The 26,205-nt window shown below is 45.2% G+C and overlaps 1 protein-coding gene across 10 annotated transcripts in view; it reads left to right on the top strand.

The window, feature by feature from the left end:
- The window catches only part of TCOF1 (treacle ribosome biogenesis factor 1), a 286,142-nt gene that overhangs the window by 66,035 nt on the left and 193,902 nt on the right, over positions 1–26,205 (top strand). For all 10 annotated transcript variants that reach the window (XM_085617719.1, XM_085617714.1, XM_085617713.1 and 7 more), the window contains exons 4-7: positions 13,873–13,955; positions 16,541–16,658; positions 17,305–17,399; positions 20,609–20,833. In XM_085617719.1, coding sequence (XP_085473845.1) covers positions 13,873–13,955; positions 16,541–16,658; positions 17,305–17,399; positions 20,609–20,833 — 521 coding nt within the window. The remainder of the gene's footprint in view (positions 1–13,872; positions 13,956–16,540; positions 16,659–17,304; positions 17,400–20,608; positions 20,834–26,205) is intronic.

The following is a 26,205-nucleotide window of genomic DNA, read 5'->3' as shown; positions in this document are numbered from 1 at the left end:
AACATGGGCCTGTAATTGCAAATTTTGGTAACGTCCAAGTTATATTTTTAGGTCTTGCCTGAGCTAGCGCATGCGCTTCTCAGCGTGACATGTAGTAAGGGTTTTTTTGGAAGTGCTCCCAAAGGCTTTTGCTGGCCTAGCGCTTGCGTTCACGCGTGCGTGCATGCACGCAGCCGCCATCTGGCATGCCTATATTTTCCTCATTAAGGGCATCGCTCAAGCGCTTCCGTCGCGGGAACCATCGTGATCACTTTCGTCGCGCGGCCGCATCGCTCGCGCGCACACTCGCGATCACTTTTTACTTTTGCGATATTCAGTGCTAGTTTACTGTACTCTCGGTTGCCCTCAAATGCAAAGCACCTTAAAGAGATCTTGTTTACACAACCGCACATTCTGCAACATTTCATTGGTAAATTCTTACAAGAAAGCAGCTGTCTACACAAAACGTTGCCCAAGACCTTATCATTGGAAGCGGATCGACATGCCCATGCACTCTTTCTATTTTCCAGTCGGCTAACACACCACAGAATCTATTTAATTTATGGGCTTTTAAAAGTCCGACCATGCGCTTTTGGCTGGCATAGAACGTGTGGTTATGTGCACAATGACGAGCAGAGGCGCCATCTGGCTTTCCTCTCTCGTCATGGTGCGCGCACATCGCACACCACTCGCCATCCTGCTTTTGCCGTTGCACGTGCACCTCAATTAACTTTCGCGCATGTCTTGGCCCCCACTCTGCTCCTCAATCATTTTGGCTTCACTCTGCCAGTCCCATTTCCCTCGGCATCCTTCCTCCCGAATTTCTTGCTCCTTCCTGCCTCTCACCTCACTGTACCCTTTCTCTCCCCAGCTCCTTCTCTCTGCCCACACTCCTCTCTGGTCTACTTCCTACGCTCGCGGGGTGCCGAGGCTTCCATCTTCCCCCTTTCCACCCCCCTCGCCAACCTGCGTTTGCTGTCGCGTGTGCACCTAAATTAACGTGTTTCTGTAAAATATTTAGAGGATTGCATCTCTAATTGCTTCCTGGCTTCTGAAGGCAGACTGTTGGACTTTTTTTCTTGTTAATGTAGATTGGAAAGTGGCCTTGAATTGTTTGTGGGGATGCTTATTGCATGTTTTAAATGTTTATTTTCAGTTATTCAAAATGCATAATAGAAGAAGGGGTGGCACATGTTATAATGTTGCTGGATTTATGTACAGACAGATACTATGTCCTCAGCCCCCCCTTCCTTCAGTGTATGGGATTTCCTTCCGTAAATAGGAAAGAGACTTAAGACTTTGCAAGGCAACTTTCAAAACTGAATTCCTATGCATGCATGGCTGTCCTACTTTGGCTCTATCTTTAGAACTGATAGGAATGGAAACATCTTCATAGAGCACATTTTCTTTCCCTATCTGTTCCAGACTTATTGCTTTTGCTCTCTCCCCCCCCCCCCCACCCCCGTCCCCCCCATTTGTGAGCTTAATTAAATTGTATCGGCCAGTTTTCAAAAATATGGCTGATGTGGTGCCCTCTCTTACATCATTAAAATGGGAGGCACTTCTAAAAACTGGGCCATGTTACCACCTTTCACTTGAAGCACCTTCAACTTTCTAATTTTGTAAGAGCTACCGACACTTGACAGTAATGACATTTTTTTCAGATTTATGCTTGCACAACGTTCGTATTGAGGTGGACAAGAAACATAAGAGTAAGAAATCATGTGCACCCATCGCAAATTTTTCCTTATGCAGACCATTTTCTGGGGTAGAAGGAGACTTTAGTCTGAGGGCTTACTGCTCTTGCAGGCTGTCTACCATAGATGATTCATTGTTTCCATTCAGATTGTCCACAGTGAGCACCATGCAGGGCTCCTGAAGTATCCTAGGACAAATGAAAGAGTGCTGTGCTCTTTAATAACCAAGGAGGGGCTACCACTGAAACCCACATGCCCACAAGTATTCGAAATTCTACCACAAGTGGGTTTAGCTCCTATACGGTATATCACAAGGGCTTGGTTGTTTTGTGGGTACCTCAGAAGTTCTGGGGCTGATTGCCACTGGTTTCTCTCCCAGCCCCTCCTCTCTGCCCACACTCCTCACGGCTCTATTTTCTACGCTCGTGGGGCGCCGAGGCTTCCATCTCCCCCTTTCCACCCCCCCCCTCCCTCGCCGGCCTGCTTTTGCCGTCGTGCGCGCACACCTCAATTAACTTTCGTGCATGTCTTGGCCCCCACTCTGCTCCTCACTCCTTTTGGCTTCACTCTGCCAGCCTTGCCTCCCTCGGCATCCTTCCTCCCAGTCTCTTGCTCCCTCCTTCCTCTCACCTCACTGTACCCTTTCTCTCCCCAGCCCCTCCTCTCTGCCCACACTCCTCTCGGCTCTACTTCCTACGCTCGTGGGGAGCCGAGGCTTCCATCTCTCCCTTTCCACCCACCCCTTTCCTTCTGTGTTCTCCCTCCCCTACTCACTCCACGGTGTCTGTTACTCCCTAATGCCCCGGTGCTCTCTCTTTCCTATTTTTCCTCCTCACGCTTCACCCGCCTCTCCCACGCTTCATGCCTCTCCCCTCCCCGGTTTATGTAGTGCTGTGTGTCGCAGCCTTTCCACCGGTCTCTCCTGTGTATTTTTTACCCTTGGCCTCCTCCCAATTCCCCGTCAGTTCCCTCCCACCCTCTCTTCCCTTCAAAAACAATGGGCAGAAAACAATGTTTAATACACTTTTTCAGACGTGTGGTCAACCCAAAATGTTAAGCAGTTTACAAGTATCTTCTTTTTAGTGTATAATCGCACTCTAACAGCAGTCAACTGCACATTATTTTAATTTTACAGAACAGCTAATCTATTTGTACATCTCATTAGGTATTTAAAAACCTCCTCCTCAGCATAGGTTTATTTATTTTAGGAGTTTTGTATAGCGCTGGCCAGACCTGAGGGTATCGGAGCGCTTCACAACAGATTATAGAGCAGAAGTCACATACAGAGAAACCAAAAAGGCAAAGGTATACGTACACCTGGAGTTTTGCGTCCTTGAGGTAGGGAGGCCCTGAGATAGCCAATAACACAATGTCCTGGGATCAATCTCTTTCCGTGGGGAGGGAACGAGGAGGCGGTAGGGGAGTGGCGATGAGGTAGATAGAGGGGGACATTGTCAAGGGGTTTTAAAGTGCAGTAAGAGGTAGGATTGTGGTGGAACATTGTCAGGTGCCAGCGGACTTCCGGTTTGTGCGTTTCATCTGCGATTCTCGATTCGGGAAGGCACGGTTGAGGTAGAGGTCTTTTAGGAGACTTTTGAATTTTATAAAGGAAGGAATAGTCCTGATGTTGACTGGGATGGAGTTCCAGATTTTGGGTGCGTTTCCAGAGAAGGATCGTGCAGCAGATTTTTGTTTGTGTGTTTTCATTGGGACGAGTAGGAGGGTGTTGGAACTCCTTTTGGTTTCTTGTCTGGCCAGCTTTCTTGAGTTTGGAGGCCAGGCATTCCGGTTTCCCTGTATGCGGGGCTTTGTGCGTGAGGCAGGCAGTTCTGAAGCTGGCACGCATTTCGACTGGGAGCCATTTTAGTTCTCTGAGGGCGGGAGATAAGTGCTCGTATTGCTCAACCCCGGAGACCATTCTGGCAGTTGCTTTGAGGGTTGTTTTGAGTGGTGCTAGGTAGGATTGAGCTGTACCGGTGAGGACTGCGTTCCCGTAGTCGAGTCTAGATAGCACTAGTGATTGCGTGGCTTGTTTGAGGTACTTGGGCGGTATGAAGGGCTTAATTTAGATTGAGGGAGGCACTCTTTGCGGAGATCTTAATGTGGTCGGTCATGTTCAGTTTTGCATCGAGGGTGATTCCTAGAGATTTTACCGAGTTAGCTAGGGTGAGATTGCCGTTGAGAGCATCGATTTTGATTTCAGCCATTCAGCAATTTTGGGGGTTTTCTTCTTTGTTGGAGATCAGGAGGATTTCGGTTTTGTCTTGATTGAGTTTAAGGTGGTTTGTTGCTAGCCACTGTTGAATTTCTTTGAGAGTGTTGTTGAGTCTTTGGATGTCGTTGATGGAAGAGGTTTCCAAGTTGATCTGGGTGTCGTCTGTGTATAGGTGGAAAGGGATGTTGGCTTCTTTGAGGAGTGTGTTTAGGGGTTCCATGTATATGTTGAACAATTGAGGGGAGAGAACCGAGCCTTGGGGGACACCTCTGTGTAGGTTGGACGTGAAGGTTTTGATTTTTATCCTTTGGGCGCGGTTGTGTAGGAAGGAGGAGAACCATTCTAGGACCACCTCATCCGCACCTACTCTGTCTTGAAGAGCCTTGATGAGTAGATTGTGATCTACCGTGTTAAAGGCTGCCGATTGGTCTAGGAGGATGAGTAGGCAGCATTTGTTAGCATCGAGGGATTTGTGGATGTCGTCCACGATGTTAAGGATCGCGGTTTCCGTGCTGCAGCCTTTTCTGAAGCCCGATTGGTGGTGATCTAGTAGGTTGATGTTGTCTATGTGCTACGTCAGTTGTTTGAGAACGCACTTTTCAAGGATTTTGGATAGGAAGGGAGGTTGGAAACAGGTCTGAAGTTGTTCAGGTCGGTGTTGTCTAGACCTGGCTTTTTCAGTAGTGGCGTGACTTGGCCTACTTTAAGGCATTCTGGAATGCTGCCGGTTTTCAAGGAGCTGTTTAAGATTTCGCTCCAGAGTGGGGCGAGTGAGAATTTCTGCTTTTTTGATAATTGGGAGGGTAAAGGGTCGAGGGTGTGGGATGCAGGCTTAGAGGAGGAGATTAGTATAAGAATCTCCGCTTCGGGTACAAGGTCGAAGAATTTCCAGGCTTTCGAGGGGGGCTTTTTCGTGTTGGTTTCGGTTGTTGGTGTTGGGTTTTTGCAGGAGGGGTAGAGGTTTGTGTCAAGAGATAGTAACATTTTGGTGATTTTGTCGTTGAAGAAGTTGGCGAAGTTGGCGCACAGGTCTTTGGAGGCCTGGACTGGGGCTGCAGAGGTCTTGGAGGTCTGTTGCCTGACGATGTTTGAGTTCATTAGGCCTGTTTTTCACATTGTTAAGGGTGGTGCAGAAAAAGTTGCTGTTTTCCCTGTGATATGTTTTTTGAAGTTCCTTCGAGTTGCTTAGAGTTGCTCGCAGAGGCTTGTAGAAGGATTGCTTCTCCATAAACGTTCAGTAGCTCTAAGTTGTCTCCTTTCAGCATTAATGTCCTTGTTAAACCAGGATCTGGCAGGAATATTCCTAGTTTTTTTTCAGTTTCAGGGGGGCAAGTTGGTCTAGAATGGACGCCATGGTTGTGTTGTAGTGGGATGTGAGTTCTGTTGTGGAGCGGCCGTCAGGGGAGATGGGCAGGAGCATGCTTATTTTTTCTTCTAGGTTGCTCATGTTGATCTGTGATAAGTTTCTCGTCCACGTGGGAGGGTTTTGGATGGGAGGTTGATACATGATCGGTTACGTGATGTGGAATAGGATTAAGTGGTGATCTGACCAGTCAAGTGGTTGGATGTGATCTATAGTGATTGCGTGAGAGGCACTGTATGCTTTTGACCTTTTTTTTTTCTTTTGCGTGACATTTCCAAATGTTTCAGTGCTCTTTCGACTTATGGAAAGTTGCCAACAGGATTTAAATAAAGATTATAAAAAAGGAACACTGATAACTGCTGTCACATGCAAATTCCACAGACTCCCCTGTAATTGACTGTCAGTGATGAAAAAGAACTCCAAACGTACATTCATTTTATCTTTGTGAATGTTACGAACATGGCACTTTTGTTACTTTCGGTTAGGTTTAAGAGTGAAGTTTGTGTAACACTCCCATGAAAGCTCAACTTTATTACATAGCCCTTCAACATCGGTGAGGGTTGTTGTCCTTCCGTGCCACAGTCTGTCAAACCGGAGTCCTACTTCTATTACCGCAGCTAGACACCCTTTGAGGTTTGCAAATCCGGTCGCCAATCTAGGATGCATTTTGAGAGCAAATTAACTGTGTCTCACCTCAGAGGCAAAGCAAAGGTCTGCCCAGGGCAGCCCCCTCCCCCCACCACTTTCTGACCCTGGGGGAAACTCAAACTGCGACCATCACCCTTTCATATTGGGGCCTTGTCACATTTCCGGTGAACGATGGCTGCGTTACGAGTATCAATCATTTGGAATATAAATTGTATGATACAGTTTGGAATTAAATTTAGTGGAACGCTACACAGGAGGGCAATAAAGCACCAGCCTATTACTTGCCAGCAGCGCGGCGGCAGCTGGCGGGGCGGAAGCAGAGCATCCACTCTGGAGACGCAGCACTAAATATCACTCACCTCAGCCCTTCAACGTCACCAGCTAATTTTAGACGCAACATAAAAACAAGCATTGGCATAGCCAATAGGTCTCGCCTTTGGGACCTTATAAGTGTTTAGTTATCCAGCACAATATCCTTTGTGCAACAAATCGACTGTTGCATGGCTAAACACTTATAAGGTCCCAAAGGCGAGACCTATTGGCTATGCCAGTGCTTGATGGCGTCACCCCCATTTTTTGCCTGGTATTTGATGCAACTTTGGCTGAAGTTCACCAGGTCTTCAGAGCCACCGTTCCTTCCCAAAAACAAGGTAACAGTGCAGTTATTCCACAATTGGCAAAACCTTTAGCACCCCTGTAAGCCCCTAGTAAATGGTGCCCCTGATACCTAGCGCATGGGTACAAAAGAGGGTCCCTAAGGGCTGTAGCATGTATTGTGCCACCCTAATGAACCCACCACCAAACTTGTGCAAACTGCTGTTGAAGACTGCGTGAAATGGTGCAGACAAAAGTGAAAGCACAACATGGCACACACCCTGTGTGCCATATCCCCAGACGCTACATGAAAAATATGTAAGTTACCCCTACAGCAGGTTTTACAGTCCTAAGATCGGGTGCACTATATTACATATAAGGACATATATGCATGAGGAGATATGCCCTTGTGCTGTCTAGCCCATTTACTAGATAGTACAAATGAACAGGGAAACCATCTTGAGTACATGTTCTATGCACTGGTCATTACGAGCTACCCAGCTTCATGATGGCTTCACTGAAATCTATAGTGTTTGGTAACAAACACCTTGTCTTAATAAATCCATACTGATGCTAGTAGTTGATTTATTAAGACGTACCCAGAGGGCACCTTAGTGGTGCCCCCTGATAACCTACCAACCTCTAGTGTGTTGGCTGACTGTTACCAACCAGCACACCAACACAGACTCTCTTCTGACCCTTCGCAGGTGTGAGCCCATGATTTCTGTGGTCAAAAACAAGCCTTCTCTGGCTGGAGGTGTTGTCACCTCCAAGCAGGATAGCTAGTAATCAGCATATCCAGGCAGGCGGCTTCAACTGCCTCTGCTGCCTTTGATATGAAACCCCCGCTTTCCCCAGACAGGTGAAATGCCATCCCCTGCCCGGGGCCCATTTGGCACCAGAACACGCAGGAAAATTAGCTAGTCTGGAGGCGTATTGATTATCAGGCTAGTTACACCCCGAAGGTGGGCTACCTGAAGTGTACCCCAACAATAGAATTCCACCATCTGGGTTTTTGATAAAACTAGATTCACTGGGTCAGTGTTATGCCCCTCTTCCCAAAGGAAGTCGTAATATGGGGGTGTAGGCACTGCAAAGAAAAGTAGCCCATTGGCAACTCCCTTACACTCCCCTAAATTGAGTAATTCGGTGGCACCCCTGACATTCAAAACTCCGATTCGATGGACACAAGAAGAAGACAAAGAAGAGCAAAGAAGCGAGAACTGTCGACCTGCTGTTGACGTTTTGGTGCCAAACCCTGCCTGCACCTGTCCCAACAATTGTGACAAAGCGATTCATCCTGCCACTGTGCATCTGCCAAGAAACCCGGTGACTACCAGCACTTTGCAAATTTCCACTAATCTCCCTTGAAGTATTAAACAGCAAAGTCCGGTCTACCGTTCTGCCGACGTCTGGTTTCACCAACCAGGGGCTGCTCAGGTAGAGGTAGTCGTGCTCCAGAAGGTTGGATCCATCTCCCCACCAAGTGAGAAGATGCCAGGACCAACTGGAGCTGCAACAACCAAAGCCTGTTTGAGTCCAGTCTGGGCTCCCAAGAGCTCCACGATAAAGCGGCTGTCAAGGCATATCAGCACCACAGAGACCTACTTCGAGAGTGACCCTGCTGTCCTGTTTTTGTTTTTGTCCCCTAAACTGTAGAGCTCAACAACCGCGAGTGACTGTGAGAGACCAGCCCAGCAGATCTAACCACTCTGCACCTGTGCGCCCCAGCCCGGATTCCCAAGAGCCGACTGTGCTTCCTTGCTCCCAGGGCCCTCAAGAACCGAGCCCCCAATTGGAAGCTCATTGACTTGTCCCCAAGTCCCCCTTTGCGACCTTTTTCTAGGTGTCAGCCCCCCCTTTTCGTGAAGCACACAAAGCTACCAACCGGACCAGCCCCTCTGCACCCCGATGTTCCAGGGCAGGTAACTACTACATGCTGGTTGTTCTTTGAATGTCGGCCCCCTACCCCCTTAAGTACTAAAAGGGGACCCCAGAAACCTGTTGAAAGTACCTGTGTGCTGTATATGCACTTTTTCCCATAGGAAAGAGTTACTGTGTAAAGACTCATTTAAGTGAACATTTTACTTGCATGTAAAAATCAATATCTCAAACTACTTACTTGATCCCGAAGTTCTTGGTGTTGAAACTTGTGTGAAAAATGTATTTTTTAAATTAATCTCTGATTTATTCTGGAGTGTCTGTCTCATTTACTGCCTCTGTGAGTACAACAAATGCTTAGCACTACCCTCTGATAAGCCTAACCTGCTCACCCACACTACCACGAAAGAGAGCATTTTGGTTTACTTGTGCCTCTGTAAACCAGTAAGGGTTGCCTGGACTCTGCCCAGTGTACCTCATTTTGTGCACTATATAGAGAGCCAGCTTCCTGCACTTTCAAATGGAAGAGATTCTCCATCTGGTAATTGTTGGAAGTGGGGGTCCTTATCACTTACCGCCGCCACCAAATGCTGGAGGCGGGAGTCCGACCCCTCGCTTCAACGTTAGGCCAAATAAGGACACCGTCTGAGATAGCCCTGCTCACCCCCTTCGCACATGTGGTAGATGCCAGCACCCCCCCCCCCCCGCCTGCTTGCTATTGTCTATTTTGTTAAAGCTTCCCTCTTTTACTCAATCCTTCCGTCCCCAAAAGCTCTGCATTATATATGTTCAGCCCCCAGCTGCTTCAGTGCAGATGGCCGCAAACTAGGGACCGGTGCAACACCCTCCCGAACAGTCAAGCAGATGAGCTCGGCAGCAGGTTAAGCCCAGACTTTAACAGTAAGAAAAGATGTATATTGAGCGGCAGCGGTGAGCTGAGGAGCTGACAGTCCCACCTCCATCCCAGTGTGAGTGGATGGGACTGCAGTGCCTGTACCCTCCCATCCCATGGGGCACCAGTCAGCATGTCTGGTTGTCTTGTGTAGGTTCCAGAAACCGAACTTCACTGTAAAGTAGCTGAATGCCGGTGCAGTACCAAGTAGGCATGCACCATGCTGTGCTTAAACCGTGGACTTGGGGAATTGCTTGCCAGCTTTTCTTTCTGGTTCTGCTCATAGAGCCTTTATAAATCATAAAGCAAACATCGCGTAAAATATGATAGTCTCTCCAAAATTAAAAAAAGTATATTTATTTATCATGTGGAAGTTTTGAAATGAATTCGTTTAATTATAGCACTGTACTGAGAAGTACTTATTAAAAGTGAGAATTTTTAAATGTAAACCATTGTTGAACCAAGAGGCAAGACAGTTGTCATGTAAACCCTGTACATGGCCCAGAGTATTATAGAGCAACATTATAGTCCATTAAATAAACTCAGCAGGTTTTGTACAACTATTATTCTAAACTCACATATTCGAATGTGCTTTCTTACAGAATAGTGAAGGAGGAGTTTTGGTGACATAAAATATTTACATAAGATTACACAACATCTTGATTTTTCCAAGTTTTCTGGTTTCACTTTGTACAAATCAGCCACTAAATAGGTATGTCTTTCCATTTTTATGTTACTGCTTTGTTTATACCGCTTTGTGTAGTGTTTAGTTTTATAATGGACAGCACGTATGTGCTGTCTTTGAGATATGGTATATTCACTATATGGGTTCAAGCCCGGCCATAGGCTTGTGATTAGCTGCTTCCATTGTCACTCTCGTAATCCTGACACTACTCCCACATATCCAGTCTACGACCCTCTACTACTCCTTCCCCAATCTAGGACACTGGCAACTGCCACATAGCAACAATACACATAAATGCACTCCATATCATCCCACATAATTCAAATCAGCATAATTTCACTCAACACCACACAGTTCCACGCAACACAATTCCTCTCCACAAACTTCCATTTCTACTCAACACATTTACACAACACATCACATACATCCAATTCATACCACAAAATACCAAATCATGCCACAAAATTCAACAGCACACCACATAATTAAATTCCACAGCATACCACTACACATAATTACACTCCATGATGCATAACCCCACTCCACATAATTCCAGTACTCAAAACCACATACTTTCCACATAATTCCACTACACACATACACTTCACACCACAACTCCACATCACATACACCCACTGCACTCCATAACACATGGGTGAAAGACATTGTCATTTACAACACCAATATCTGTAACTCATGCAAATACGAAACCTATTAGCTTTGCCAATGCTTATTGCTCTTGCGATTGAACCCCTAGCCCTACTGTTGCATAAGGAATTGGAGCCATGGGGGATTTGAGTATGCAGATGACGCGCTGGTTTATGTTCGCTCCCCCCAGCAGGTCCGTGCTGATATTGATGGGATTACTAAATGATTTTGGCGAGGTGTCTGGGCTCTGGGTAAATATTCGAAAATCATACTTATTTTCACTCGGGAGCCTGACTGGAACACCAGCTGTTCGACTGCCTGAGTTGGACCTCCGCTAGGAGACAGAAGGATTTAGATACTTGGGTATACAGATTGCACACACCCAGACAGTATATATAAGTGCTTGAATGTGAATAGAGTCGTGGATGGACTAGAGGGCTCCATAGCATTCTGGAACAGACTTCCTTGTTCTGTGATGGGTAGGCCCGCAGTGGCCAAAATTTTCTTCCTCTCATGCTGCCTTTATCTTCTCCAAAATGTGATGTTTCCACTCAGGCCGCAATGTTTTTGTCTAGGCGGCGCAGCAGGGTGGCATTGTCGGTTCTCAAGCTCAACTTAAAGCATGTGGCCTTGTTCTCCTGGATATACAAACCTATTTTGCGGCGAATTTACAACTTGTTCCACAGTGGTTGATTGAACCGGGCAATTGGGGAAGAGTTTGTTCATAGATATGCTGGGAGACGATACCCTGGTGCGCTTGTTGATGAGGGGGTGTCGATCTGAACGCCCGGTCCCATACTTAGTAAGACAGACCGCAGCGATCTGGGAGGCAGTGGTTGAGAAGGTGCTGCGCAGGGCCCCCTTCGCAGCACCTTCTCATGGAACTTCGTCTCTGGAATCTTGCACCATTCTAGGCGATTGATGTGAATATTTCCTTGGAACAATGGAGGGTGGGAGGCTGCTAAGTGGTGGGTGACCCATATCCCAGGGAGGTCTTAATTCCGCAAGAGACTTTTGAAGTGGGACCAGGTCACTTTGTTCATTATGCTAAGTTGGAGAGCACTGCATGGAGGTTAGGGCTGGGTTTCCTGTGGGCATGCAGCCCTCTCAAGGGCTTGGCGGCCTGCTTCAGGGTGGGGAGGGGAGTCTCCTGATTACCTTATTCTATGGAGCAATCCAAGTAGACATGGCGGGTATCACTTGTGCTGCGCATGGGTGCTGGGAGAGAGAACTAGAGGAGCCCATTACAAATGCGGATTGGACGTGCGCATGCGAGTTGGTGAGGACGGTGTCCTGTAATCAGAGATTCAAGTTGCTACATTTGAATTTTCTATGTGACTCCTAGACAGCTGAATAGGGTGGATCCTTCAAGGGAGCCAAGATGTACATGGTGCGAGGAGTTCTTGCATATGGCTTGGTCCTATGTTGGGATTCTGGAGGAAAGTAGTGCCTACAATTGTAAGGGTAGCGGACATAGAGATCCCTCTAACCCTTCTGGCAATCCTTTGGGAGTGGTGGCGAGACCAAAAGGGCGGAAGATTCCCTACCAGCTTGCCCAGATTGCACAATTATTGGCCAAAGGTGAATAATCATTGGTTGGTTGGGCACAAGGGTATCACTGATGTCTTCATGGCTGCGGGATCTGCTTAAATGGGGAGTGGCGGAGGTGAGGCACGTGCGTCTCTCCCGTACCGATGAGTGTGCCATGGAAGCGATTATGATGTGGGGGCTGTTACACTATAAGTTTAAAGATGAGGGTGATTTTAGCTCCGAGGATGGCTCTGATGATGTGCGAGTTCTGTGAACTCAAGACCGATGTATAACAGATGTGACAGCCAAGGGAGACATATCACTTACTGTATACCTGGCTCAATGACTTTGAATCAATACCATATTGCCCCCTTGGTGGACATTTCTCTGCTACCTATGTTCTGCTGTGTACGATGCGGTCTATTACTGAACTGCCATAATATGTGAATGTGGTATTCTTCCTAATGTATAATTGGGGCAAATTACTGCTTACTTTGCTGTGTTACTTTGGGGGGAAAATCAATTAAGTTAAATAAACAAAAATGGCCTTATTAGAAATACTCTAAATAATACAGCATTTTATTTTCAATGTTGCTAAAGTGTGGCATGACCAGGTGGTGCCAACAGTTTATAAGCAGCACTGGATATATAGAAGTAGAAATGGAATTACAATTCATGATTGGAACATAGAAGCAATATATAGGGAACAACTTGCAGTGGTCGACAGTAATGCAAAGGTTTGAAGGAATATTGAATCCTCATAATTGGAGGTGTTTTTCTTTTTTCTAAATGGCGAGGCATGTAAAAAGTAAGTTCTGGTGGAAATGTGTATTACTACGTGTTGTACAGTAAGTAAATTGGTTAATGATCTTGTAAACTATGGGCCACATTGATTGTGGGTTTGAAGCAGGTGCAAGGAGCCTGTGAAGTTTTAGCACACAAGTAATGCTCAGGTTTACGGATCTTGATTTGAGGCAAGCTCCTTGGTGGTTGTTGGGGGATGGGAGGATAGAAGAAAAATGAATGCTGAAATCTGTCAAATATCCTCTACCACCACCACCACTGCTGCTGATCATGAATTTGTACAGTGGTGGGTGTTAGTCAGACACTTGATTGACCAGAATAAATTGTTTAAATTGTTTTTCAGAACTTAATTGAAACTTTTATGATATGAAGTTTTTATCAAATGCACATTAAGCATCAGCATTAGGTCCAGCATGTAGCAAAGAGACTTGACTGATTGTGAGGGTGGGCGGAGAGAAGAGTTGAGAGCTAATTATGAATGAGTAAACGTTGTATCGCATGCAAATAAAATTGTGAGGCTGATAACGTGTTATTTTTAAGAGATGAATGACTAAAGGAATTTGTAACGTGCCGGAATCACACCCTAAGGGCTATTTCCGCGCTACCCTAGCTACGTACTAGGAGATGCACCTTTTTAGTTGTTGCTGATCACGGCATGAGTTGTGTTGTCAACTTGCCAATGGTTAGCTACTTTTGTGCTATGTAATAAATTGCCCACTCTTGGTTTTTATGTAATAGTTGTGTAACATGGGTGACATGATGACTGAAACTGAAACCTCTTTGAAACCAACGGAATGCTTTCCGTGGCCATGTATATAATTCCAGTGTATGTGATATGCAGTGTGTGCTACTGGGGAGTTTTCCCCAGCACTCTTCTCCTCCGAATAATGAGGTATTTTGCATTCTTTACTTTTCTTTACCCTACTTTTCTGACAGGTGTCAAGGGAGACTCCAGTGCAACATCTGTTCTCACCAACTCTACCCTGAAAAGAGGGACTAGTGCTGGAGCATCAAAGAAGGTAAGAATATTCCCCTTCCTGCTGTGTGGTCACAGAAGTAACATTTAACAATGTGGACTGCTGATCAAATAAGATGGTTATGGTTTAAGTTGGAGGTGCAGAAAGAGAAAGAAAGGGAGAGAGACTGCACCTGTCGGAAGCTGGCTCTTTATATGATATGTCAAAATGAGATATATTGTGTAAAAACTCAAGGGGTTTCCTTATGAGTGGACAGAGGGCTTGCTATGGCAATCCCGAGGTGCTCTTCTAAGGGATAGTTTGGTCGAGCAGACTTAGGCTTATCACAGAGGAGCGCAAGACATTTGAAAATACACCGGTCAATAAATTAGAAGCATGACTCAAGGAGATCCACACCAATTTATAAAAATAACCTGTATCTATATGTGTTTAGGCATCGGAAGCAAATCGTTCAGGTAAGTACGTTTTTAAATAGGAATTATTTTCAGTATAAAAATACAGTGCTATTTTTAGAAGCTGCAATGTTATCCTATGAGAGGAAAAGTCTATGCGGTATTCAGTTACAATGTTTTGAAAGACCAATCTCCAGGAGTTAAGGTGGGCAAAGTCCAAAGAAGCACCAGCTGAACACCACCAGCGGCACTAGGGCGGCCGGGTGCAGAGGTGCAAAACAGCGTTGGGTGCCCAGTGTTACTCATTGGGGATTGGTCTTCACATAAAGAAGCTGCAGGCTTGGACTGGGAGGCCAGTCAGGCTGAACCAACAGGGGGGCTCAAGCCTCACGATGCTCGGGGACAAAGGGACACCTTTGGTCCACTTCTCTACAGCACAGGGGCGACGGGTGCAGAGGTGTCAGGTCTTTCTTACTGGGAGCATTCACATTGGAGGGGGCCTGTATGCAGAGGCTGCAGGCGACGTTGGAGAGTTCACTAGGGGCAAAACCACGGTGGACTTGGCCTCTGGAAAGGCTGGGGGACAACAATCACACCGTTGGCCCACTTCAACTCTGGCTTGGAGTGACGGGTGCAGTGGTGTCTTCAGACGTTGGGTTTATGCAATCATGAAATCCTCACAGGAGTCTTGGGTTGCCTGCGGGATGCAGGAAAGAAGGTCCGCAACTTCTTGGTAGGTCTTGGTTCCTAGGTGAAGTGCTGGCAGGTCTCCCACGCTTTGAGGACTCGGCAGCTGCAGGACAACTTGACTTTTGACACAGTTGTCGAAGTTGGCAGGCAGGCCGATCAGTTTGGAGCCAAGTCAGTTGCTGGGTCTTCAGTTCTTGCAGAATGCAGTTCTTCTTGTCCTCCTTCGTCTTTCAGGTCGGCAGGTTCTAATTCCCTGTTGCCAGGAGTTCCCCTACATACTGTATGTAGGGGCATTAGGGGAGTGTAGGGTAGTAGCCAATGGGCTACTGACCCCTAGGGTCACTACAGCCCCTGTATGACCATTTTCTGTGGGAAGTGGGCATAACCCTGTCCCAGAGTTCCTAAGTATGCCATCACAAAGATGGCTACTTCAGAAACGTCATGTCCACCTCAGAGTAGGCCAACTTAGAGGTTGTACTAGCCTGGAGGTGGCTCGCCTACCTGCCTAGCTAATTTCCCTGCCTGTACAGGTGCCAAGGGCACTGGACAAAGGGGGGGGGGGCGCAGCTTCCTCTCCTGTGAGGGGAGCCAGACTCATTTCAAAGGCAGCAGCTTTTGGAATGGCAACCTGCCATGGAATCCTAATCAGCAGGTCATCCTGTCGGAGGAGGTGTAAACACCCTTTCCCGAGCAGGCTTTGTGAGAGCAAAGGCCTTCACCCATTTGGGGGCGGGGAGATTTCAGACACAGCTCTGGGTGCCTGTATTAATAAATCCATCACTGGAGTCAGTGTTATATATACGAGATGTTTGATAACAAGCATTCCTATTGTCAGTGATGCCATCTATAGCTAAGGCAGGGGAACTAATTTTCACCAGTGTCCAGCGCATGTTCTAAAATGGCTTACCTGTTCACTTGTACTGGCAGTAATGGGACTGACCAGCACAGGGGCATATCTGCTCATGCAGGTATCCCCTCGCATGCAATATTAAGCTCCCTGCCTTAGGGCTGTAAGGTCTGCTGTAGGGGTGTCTTACAAATACTGGATGCAGAGTTATGGGACATGGCACACCCGGATGTGTCATGTCGTCTGTTCACTTTTGTCTGCACCAAAACACGCAGCCTGCAGTGGCAGTCCTGCAAGTGTTTGGGAGGGCCTCTTAGGGTGGCATAATTCGTGCTGCAGCCCTTAGAGACCTTCTGTAGTACCTCAGGTTCTAGGTTCAAGGGGCGCTGGTTTCTAAGGACTTGGAGAGTGTGAAAGTCCGTGCCAATTGGGGGAATCAATTGTACAGTTTTTAGGGAAAACACTGGTACTGGGATCCTGGTTAACACAAACCCAGTGCATTTCAGTCAAAGTTTAATCGAATACCAGGCAGAAAGGGAGGGGGTACTGCAACAAAAACCTAGTTTCCTACAGCAACCAAGAACCTCTTATGCAAAGCAAGTATTTTTGAAATGGCACACTGTGCTTAAACTATGCTTTACTTTTGTGGCCTGATTCTTTGCTAAATGTATTTAACTTTAATAATTATTGTCATATAGGTGAAAAATGCCAAGACTGCCCCAGTCACCAAGAAAGAGGAGGCTGTCAAAAGTAGTAGTGAAGAATCATCTGGGGAAAGTGAAGATGAGAAGGTCCAGAAACGGGTTCCTCCCCCTGGTAAGACCTGCGATCATGGTTCTATTTGGTAAAACCAGTAACTGATCTCTGTGAGCTAGACTAGATGCAGATTTTGTAAATTATCCCCATACATAGTGGGGCTATTGACCTTTGAGCAAGTTTCAGTCCTGGTATTTTAAGCAAGTGCAAAAAACATTTGCGTAAATAGTTTAATCAGTGGGTGTGACTACCCAAGACTTAAGATTCTGAGTGTTTCATTCTCTTACTTTCAGTGGGAGTCTTTGGCAGTAGGAAGTTTCTTCCAGTTGTCTTGGAGTATATTATTTATTTTGTAGACATGCAGGAAACTATGACCTTTCTTAATTTTCTCATGAGATCCTAAAATTTACTGTTTGTTCAATTTTACAATAAGCAGAAAAAATGAAGCGCAAATAAATGTTTGTACTATTGTGTACAATTCATAATTGTAACGTATTAATATTTAAAAAATGTTGCATCAGTCAGCCATATTTAGGTAGGTGGGTGAGGAATACTTTTCAATACTTCATCAGATGCTATCGGGATAGAAGTCAAACCTTGCCTTTACTAACTACTAATTGTGTCAATTTGTCCTTCATGTATATTTTTGTAAATTGTTGAAAGTACAGCTGTTGTCGAATGCCATTCCCTTTATCGTATTTTTCAGTCACTACCCCTGGTAAGAAGGCAGAGAGCAGCAGCTCGTCATCTGATGAGGATTCTGACAGTGAAGATGAAAAGAAGCGGTCAGCAGCGCCTCAGGTACTGAGTTGTGTTCTTGCAGATACCGCTATTGTGGCTGGTGCATAAGAGCCGAGCTGCTTTGTGCATAACTAAAGGCTTCGGCAGAGCAAAGCAACTTTCCTTGCTTTGAGACTGGTCCTTTGGAATGATTTGTTACTTCAGGTTGCTGCCGTTTTGAATGGTGTTTGATACTGTCAATCAATAAGATATTTTGTCATTCTTTGATTCATCTTTTGAATGACACCATGCCTTGAATTATGAGAGATGGCGATCTGTGTATTTCATAAAAATTATAATTGTGGAAATTAATGAGGACCCAAATCTGCAGTACACACAGACCATAGTTATTACCACTCCGTTCTTACAGATTATCCCTAACTATATAATAATACTCCGTGGCACGACAAGCTCATGCCAGTGAAACATGGCAATGATTCTGTACGGTTCAAACAATTAATTGAAAGGCGAAGAGCAGAAGAACAACATCTTCCCTACTTTTTATGTAGTCACCAGCCGAAAGATGTTCTTTCTCGGGCACAGTTCAGCAATCTCAAATTGCTTCTCGTTTTCCAACACATGAGTGCTGTTCTATCAACAGACATTTTACTAGAGCCCCCTCCATGCTTAAGGGCTTTCTTCAACACTAAATTTTCAATGATTGCACTTGTATGTTTGGGATGTTTACCTACATCTTTGGTGAAGCACAGTCCGTTTTTAGTCAGAGGTTAGTAAAACCTGCTCACATTAGTCCAGGCCTGTTCATCTTCCTCAACATTACGCAACTTGGTTGTGCCTTCCCTGTGTCCTCCCACTGGTCTATTTGTAATGTAAAATGTATGCATGTGTACATTTATATAATATTTAATAAACTGCTGTAAATAATGAAATGTAGGTGTATAGGACTGAACACTTTTATCATGCCATTATGCCTATGTTATGTTACCATTTCTAGAGCGCAGAGACTCTGGCAGTGTCTCTTGGTGCTAGTGGTATGCAGGAACCAACGCAAGAGGTTATGATTTATGTTAGTAATGATTTAACACAGACCGGTTGTGACATTATTGTGAAGGGGTTTTGGTAAACAGATGATTCAGAGGGAGGTTTCTCAAAAAAGAGCAGACATCAGAAAGATACACAACATATCTTTGTTTATGACAGCCAGGAATTTAAAGCTATCAAACTATGGCAGAACGAGACCTGAAGGAATCACGAAGGCCTCGTGACCTTCTGAAACTGCGGAGTTAATCCATAGATGGACCTCTTCATAGTAGTAAAACTTTGTCTGGAAGCAGAGCATGTGTCACGCTACCGGGAGCACCAGATAGACGTTTTGCTGCACCCGTTCCCCTTTTGCCCCCGTGTCTTAACATCTATTCTTTAAAACTTTAGCATGCCTTTTGTAATTGATCAGTGACCCGTGCCCCCTCCAGCTCTTAGTGATAACCTTGTTGAATAATTTACAATTCTATTACTCCTCTCCTGAAGGCCTAGACACCAAAGTAGGAATTGTGTTGTACTAGTAAGGAAGCTTTGTGCTGCTTGCTTTTGCTCCTGTCTGGTCCTCCTTTCCTAACCTGAGTCGTGGCTATTTATCTTTGAGCTATGAGGCTTAGGGTTTGCCTCCTTAGGGGCTTCTCTTGTTCCTGACCATGCTTTCTTCCTTCATCACTCCTGGCCTGTTTTCATACTTTATTTCTTTCGCTCTCATCTTCCCCTCATGCTGCTCCCGTGAGTACTGGTTCATTAAAGTCTCATGTGCTGCTATCTAGTTGATTGGATCTTTCAGGTGGCCCTTTCTATGGATCTTTTCTTTTTTGTGAACTGAAAAATACTGGACTTTGCATTAGACACGCTTTGCCTGCTCTAATCCCACAGATTTCTGAACAGTGTTTGGATTTCTTTCCCTTTTCTGCTTCTTGTTGCTGAAATGTCGCTTTCTCAAGATTGTTCCTTTGGTACGCAAGCAGTTCAGCGACCATGCTGTGCAGGGTTATCTAATAACTGGCAACAATTTGTGTTGATGAAAAGAATAATATACATAGTGTCTCTGAAGATGGACAGGCTTTCACTAGGCCTTACTGCCCAATTGCTCCATAAAGACTTCTTTCCTTTCACTTCGAAAGTGTCCGGGTGTCCTTGCACAAGTAGATCTGCATGCGGACTGGCTACCTGTATGAGCTTTTCACAAGTGCAGCACTATCTGTAATCAGTTGTTCAATGGTTATGTAAAAGCTTGAATAACTTAAGGGAGATTTGGCTAAATAGGAAGATTGTTTCTATGGTTAAAGTATTTAAATACATTTTATTTGTGTATTGAAAAAACATGAGTGAACTGAAGCAGAGCAGAACGTCCAGTACAGGTTTTTTTGTCTGTGCACCCATGTCAAATTCAGCATTTATCTCTCTTCTCTCTGAAATTCTCCACATTATGCTGACATTCTGATCCGCATACTTTAAGTGTGCAAAATGTCAAATAGGGCTGACATAGTAGAGCAAAAAGCTTTAAGTATGTCAGCCCAAAAGAAAATTCTAGAGTAGCAGTGATGTGGGTTTCACCTGGTAAAGTAATTATTCACAAGAATATTCTGTATTCCCTGGACCAACATCAGGCCTAAAATGTACTTTATATGCCCAGGAGGGACATGAACATCTTAAGATGACCTTAAAAATTAATAAACTTGGTGTGCACTGGAAGGTTTGCAACCAGGATAGCAATATAATAACAGAAATAACGTGGGTGGCAGGTGTGAGCAGGCGTGAGCAGGCGTGAGCAGGCGTGAGCAGGCGAATGGTAAAGTAGAGGAGCCTTACTGTACCTATGCAAAGTAAGCCACTTTTTGTAAGGAGGCTGTGAAATAGGGTCAGGATGTTCCACTAAATGTCCATATTGTGTGGAACTGGAGGTGTAGGGTTCGAGATATTTTGAAGGGCAAAATTAATGATCTTGATTGGGAAAATGAGCGAAGTCCCTGCTGGAAAAAGACATAAAGGATTTTCAAATGGTCCTCTTTTTGCTTATTGTTTTGGGGCTGGTGCCAGTTCACCTGCATTTCTTCCTTCTCAGGAATTTTATACTCTCCCTTTAGAAATTTGTATTGGGAGTCTGAAACCCAGCTTAAAATGTGTGTTACCAGTTTATTCTGCTCATCTGTCTCTACTCAATCTGCCTATTCTATGCAAAGTGTTACTTTCATATTTCTTAATTTATCTCTTCTGTTTTTATTCAGCCGAAAACCCCATCCAGAGTGACCCCATCCAAAGGGGTGGCAGCTGCAGTGCAGGAGGCCAAGGCAGGCCCTCTGAAAAATGGGACTCTAATATCCAACAAGGTAACCCTGAAGAGCTCAACCTCAACTCCCACGTCTGGAAAAACTGTGAATTCAGCAAAGGCTTCGGACACCTCTGATACCAGTAGCTCTTCGGACAGCGAGGACGAGGAGCAGTCAACCCCGGTATGTCACATGCGGGGCACATTTGCACTATTGAACTGAGGAAAAATGATTTATAGTTAAAGTTGATTATTTTAGATTGGCATCACGACTTTCCCTATAGTAAATTGTAGTATGCCTTGTAGATATTTTTGACTCCATGTGCCTTTATCTTAATTTGTGCCTTTTTTTAACACATACACTCTACACAGCTAAGATGTTTGCGGTAAGTAGCATTTGTTTTATTTTACAAGATTTCAAAGAACATATTACATTGTGGGTTTGAATGAGTACCATGAAAAGGGTGCAACGGTGTACTTCCACTTATAGATTCTCTGGGCTATTGGGTGTTCAGTACCCCCTGCCTTGTTTTAAAACTGTATTAAGTGACTTTTAAACTCACCCTTGAGATCCTGGGCTTTCACGTAGTTAACTTATCCTTTAGACTTTGAATAATATATCCTGAGATACTGAGTCTGCAGAATTCACCCAGTTAAGGTTTCCCCCCAAACTATGATGCATCATACATTTCCTGAACAATATCCGTTGTTGCGGTTACCATAATTCTATATCTTCTGTAGGTTTTCTCCTTGAGTATCTTTCCCCTCTTGTTGTATGAACTGCACATTTGTATTTCACACAAAATGTCTAGTTCCATTAATGAAGTAAAATGGATCGGTCTCACTGATTTAAGTTTAATTTTTAACGTTAACCAATTACATTATTTCCAAAAGCATAGTATCAAATCTTGGTAAGCAAAAAAAATCTACTCTGAAACATCCTATTTTGACATCTTACAGGGGATTCCTTCTAATTAATTTTCTTGGTGCCCTCCAGCGTCATTCAATGTGCAGCAATAACCTCCTTCCCTGTAGTGAAGTTTGGCATCAAAATCTGTTCTTTTTAGGTCTCGCTAGCGTAGGCTGCGCACATGCGCAATCTCGCTGGCGAGATTTAACGTTTAGGGGATTTTTCAGTAAAGGGCTTTAAGCCCCGCCCCTCTTTCCCATTGGCCGGCGTCAGTTTATGCTAAACGGCGGCCAGCCATTGGGAAAGAGCTGTTGGTGACGTTTTTGCTCTGCTTTTTCTGCTGTCCCACTTGGACGGCCTCGCCTGCTTTCCTTATGAAGTAAAAGGTTTCTTATCTTTATGGAGCCAAACACATGGCCCCAAAAAGATAAGAAACCTTTTGGCAGGCGAGGCCGTCCAAGTGGGACGGCAGAAAAAGGCGAACGAAAACGTCATGGCGAGCGCTTGTTTAGCATGGTTCTCTCTTGATCAGTGCCAACAGAGAAACGCATGCAGCGCTGATGTAAATCTCTCACGTAGCCGCTCTGAATGTGACAACAGAGTGCGAAGCTTTGGGAAGGGAGTGGAGGGAAAGGACAGTGGACTGCGTAGGAGGCCTGATAATATTTTCTTCTATAATTGAGGGGGGATTAATGCTGTGGGGAGTGTAGTCAGACACCCAGGCCCGGGTTGTCTCATTGTCCCGCATTTGTACCATTGTATTTTCAGTTCAGGCATGGTCAGGGGCTATATAATAAAGGGGCACCATACGTGGTCTTTTGGCTGCAGTAATATCCTGTGTGTCCCTTTTTGTATGGCTGTCCGATAGTGCTGGCCGCACGCATGCCGAAGGTAGTCGCGTGATGCAGAGGCATCCATTCACACTGACAAGGATCCACCACATATGCTCCTGCTGCTGCAAGTGGAGACATTTCTGTATCGAGCCAGCCTGAGCCGCGCCCAAGTGTGGTTGAGATCGCGGCCCCACCCCAGCTCGCATGCAGCCATTGCACGGTACCGATCTTGCTGTGTTCTAGCGCTACTTTACGCTGCCACAGGGGCACTTGCCTGCCTGCACTGTGTATTCTGGGCACCTCCCCTACCTGCTTCCAACCACTGCCGGTTCTTTGCCTTCCTGTCTCGGCAGACGAGACCTCGGGCTTGACGTGGAGTGCTAAGCCCATCCTGCCAAGTGACGCTTGGGTTGCATCGCTCTCGCCAGGAGACGAGCATGCACCATTGTCTAAGCCATGCACACCGTTGGGCCTGGCTGTGACATGGGTTAACCGGTACTGCTAAAAGCACAGCACAGTGTGAGAGAAAAAAACAAAAAGACTATAAAGGAGATTTGAATGTAAGAAACAAACAGAAAAACAAGCATTGGCATAGCCAATAGGTCTCGCTTTTGGGACCTAATAAGTATTTAGTTATGCAGCACAATATCCTTGGTGCAATAACATCAACTATTGCATGGCTAAAAACTTATGAGGTCCCAAAGGCGAGACCTATTGGCTATGCCAATGCTTGTTAGACTTTACTGTCAATATGCTTGCCCCATTTCGTCTCCCTCGGGTAATTTTCCCCCCACTTCATGGTCTCTTGCCATGATCGAGCACGTTCTGTCCTCCCCTCCTGGTGCGTTAATACTCAAAACGTGCCAAGTTTTCTTCTGAGCCCATTATTGCAGAGGCCTCGAGGCTTGACCCTTTTCTGAACCGTATGCGTCAGTGAACATTTCGCACCTCTCCTTATTGATTCTAGATGCCACAACCCATGTATTATTGCTTCTTTCTCACCTTATCCCCGTCAATATGTGTTAAGACTGAGTTAGTGATGATAATTAGACTGGAGCACATAGCTCCGTTAGAAGAGGAAGTGTATATAATTTAAAGACATTATTTTGGTCGGGTGATTGGGTGTTGATGTCAGGCTATCCGCTTCTTTATCTGAGTCTTTGTTCATCCCTATTTTTATTCAGTCCCCTGCTAACATTAATTGAATGGGATGGGATTTCTAAAAATATATTTACTTAATCCATCAGTGATTCTAGGAGAAAAGTATCTTCCCGGCTGAGGTGATGTGTGCTTCCATGCTGTATTGGTTTAGGTCTCGCCTAGGCAGCGCGCATGCGCTGCTCTAGGAGAGGGCTTTTAGCAATCGGTCTTCACTTCTCAAGCACTGCACTCGTGCTTGTGGCAGCATCCACCTTGCGGGAGCGAGCAGCGGCGCAGCCACGTTAATTACAAACATATGGCCGCTGCTCGCTCCAGCAAGGTGGATGTCGCCACAAGCACGAGTGCAGTGCTTGAAAAGTGAAGACCGCTTATTATTTTTTTTAAATGTCTTCTGTCCCTTTCCTATGTTTTTCTGTGATTGCTTGAGCTTGTTTTGAATGCCACTGTTTTAATGAAGCTTATGTGCGATGTTTTGTACAGCTTTGTTTAAAATGTTACTTTTTTTTTTGCTTTTCGACGTGACCCTGTTTTTGTGAAGAACTCTGTTCAGTCACAGAGCTCTCTGCCTGTAGGTTCCAGAGAGTCTGCCTGTTGCGTCCTCCCTGCCCATCCTTCCATTCCTATTCCCTCTCCCAGCAGCTTGTTGTTTGATCCTGTGCGCCCCTCCTCCTCCATGACCCCCCACTGCTCCGGGTCTCTGGACGTCCGTGATCTGTGCCCACAGCCCCCACTGCAGACAGAATATTTTGTGCGCCATTCGACAGCGTGGAGCAGTGCACTGTGATGTGGTTAACGGCGCCTCCACAGCACACCATCGCAACACTGCATTCATTGAAATGTTATATATCAAACTAATTTCGGAGGAAAAAAGTAAGATATTTAATTTACTGGAACGAGTGGGTTGTTGCCTTTTGTGGAATATAGTCTTTTAAACATCAGGCTGCTACTAAGTGCACTTATATTCTCCTTTAAAATGTGTTTACTTACTCAGCTTAATTGACCATTTTGTCGGGGATGTTCTGTGAGGTTTTCTGCAGCCCCATAAATGACTTTCATCTGGTCCGTCGATGGCTCGTTTTCAAACTGAATAAGGTGATGACTTGAAGTGCTTTTAAAACAAACAAGCATTTGCATAGCCAATAGGTCTCGCCTTTGGGACCTTATAAGTATTTAGTTATGCAGCACAATATCCTTGGTACAACAACATCAACTGTTGCATGGCTAAACACTTATAAGGTCCCAAAGGCGAGACCTATTGGCTATGCCAATGCTTGTGGTGACTGCCATCTATAAGTACTAAAAACCATAGATCGATAGATAGATGCTACTAACACAGGCACAAACAACCGTGCGCCGAAATAGAGAGGAATACGGGACAACATTGATATACTGCACACTATTAGCATACACGCAGCACCTATCTATAGAGATGTAGAGAAGACTAAAATATTCACAGTCCAGCTAGAGGAAAGGAGAAGACTGAGCAAAGCAGGAGGATAAAGAGGAAGAGAGGTAGAGGAAGAGAAGAGAGAAAAAGAACAGAGTGCAGTAGAGAAAAGGAAAGACAAATAGGGAGTAGAAAGGAGGAGAAACTAGAGAAAGAAAATGGGAGCTAAAAAGGAGAAAGAGAAAAAACAAGGGGAAATAAAATAGAAGGGTGCAAGAGATGGAAATATAAAGAGGAGAGGAGAACAAGGAGAAAAAAGAGGACTGTGAAAGGTTTGAAGAGGAAGATGAATTGAAAGGATGGAAAAGAAACGAGAGAGCAAGAGAATGAAAGTAGTGACAATTATGCAGAGGAAGATAAGGGAAGGGAGAAGAAATAGAGAGAATATGAACAGATTGCAGGAGGAAAAATGAGAAGGGGAGGAAAGAGGGAAAGAAAGGAAGAATAAATCAGAGAAAGAAACAGATAAAATGATTGAGAGAAAGACAAAAAGAACGTGGGATTCCAGGTATTCCAAAGAGTGAGTACCCGCACTTCTATATTTCTGTTTAAAGCACTGACTGGGGGTCACCGCATGTTCTCGTTTTTTTTTCCTTAGCTGGGATCCATTAGACATGATTATAATTGCTGGCTTCCATGTCCTTATTCATTTCAGTTAATTAAACCATCATATTGTATGTAAACAGTATAATGCAAATAAGTCATATGCATGTGGGATGTACAACCACACAATATACACACTTCATATGTGTGAATTGTGCAATGCCACCATAGTGCAAACATATGCCTCAGACAGATTGATCGAAATCTAACTTTTTAAGCGCTGCAGTAACGACATACATAGAAGGATGCACTGAGAATACAGAGAGTAATATAGCACCATGAGGCCATGAATGCTGCTGAATGGGCGCTACACAAGTGCCAACAACACAACAAACCTTGTCATCCCATTTCTCTTGCTGCTGTAGTGCATGAATCCTCCCTAACGGCAATCAGCTGATCTGATGGAAGTGTCTGCCTCAAGGAGCGATAGTCAGTAACAACCCTGGGGTTTCCGGTGACATGCCCCCCTAAAATAAAACTTCACAAGTGAGGCGCTCTGCATGTGTCACAGGACTCGGCGCTAGGATCTGTGCCCCGTTAAGCGAGGACAGCCGTGCAGAGATGACAGGCCAGGGTCAGGCGTCCCTGCTTGAGGTGCAAGG

Source organism: Triturus cristatus, chromosome 7, assembly GCF_964204655.1.
Source record: "Triturus cristatus chromosome 7, aTriCri1.1, whole genome shotgun sequence".
In the NCBI taxonomy this organism is placed as follows: domain Eukaryota; kingdom Metazoa; phylum Chordata; class Amphibia; order Caudata; family Salamandridae; genus Triturus; species Triturus cristatus.
This window is presented reverse-complemented; position numbering and strand designations above follow the sequence as displayed.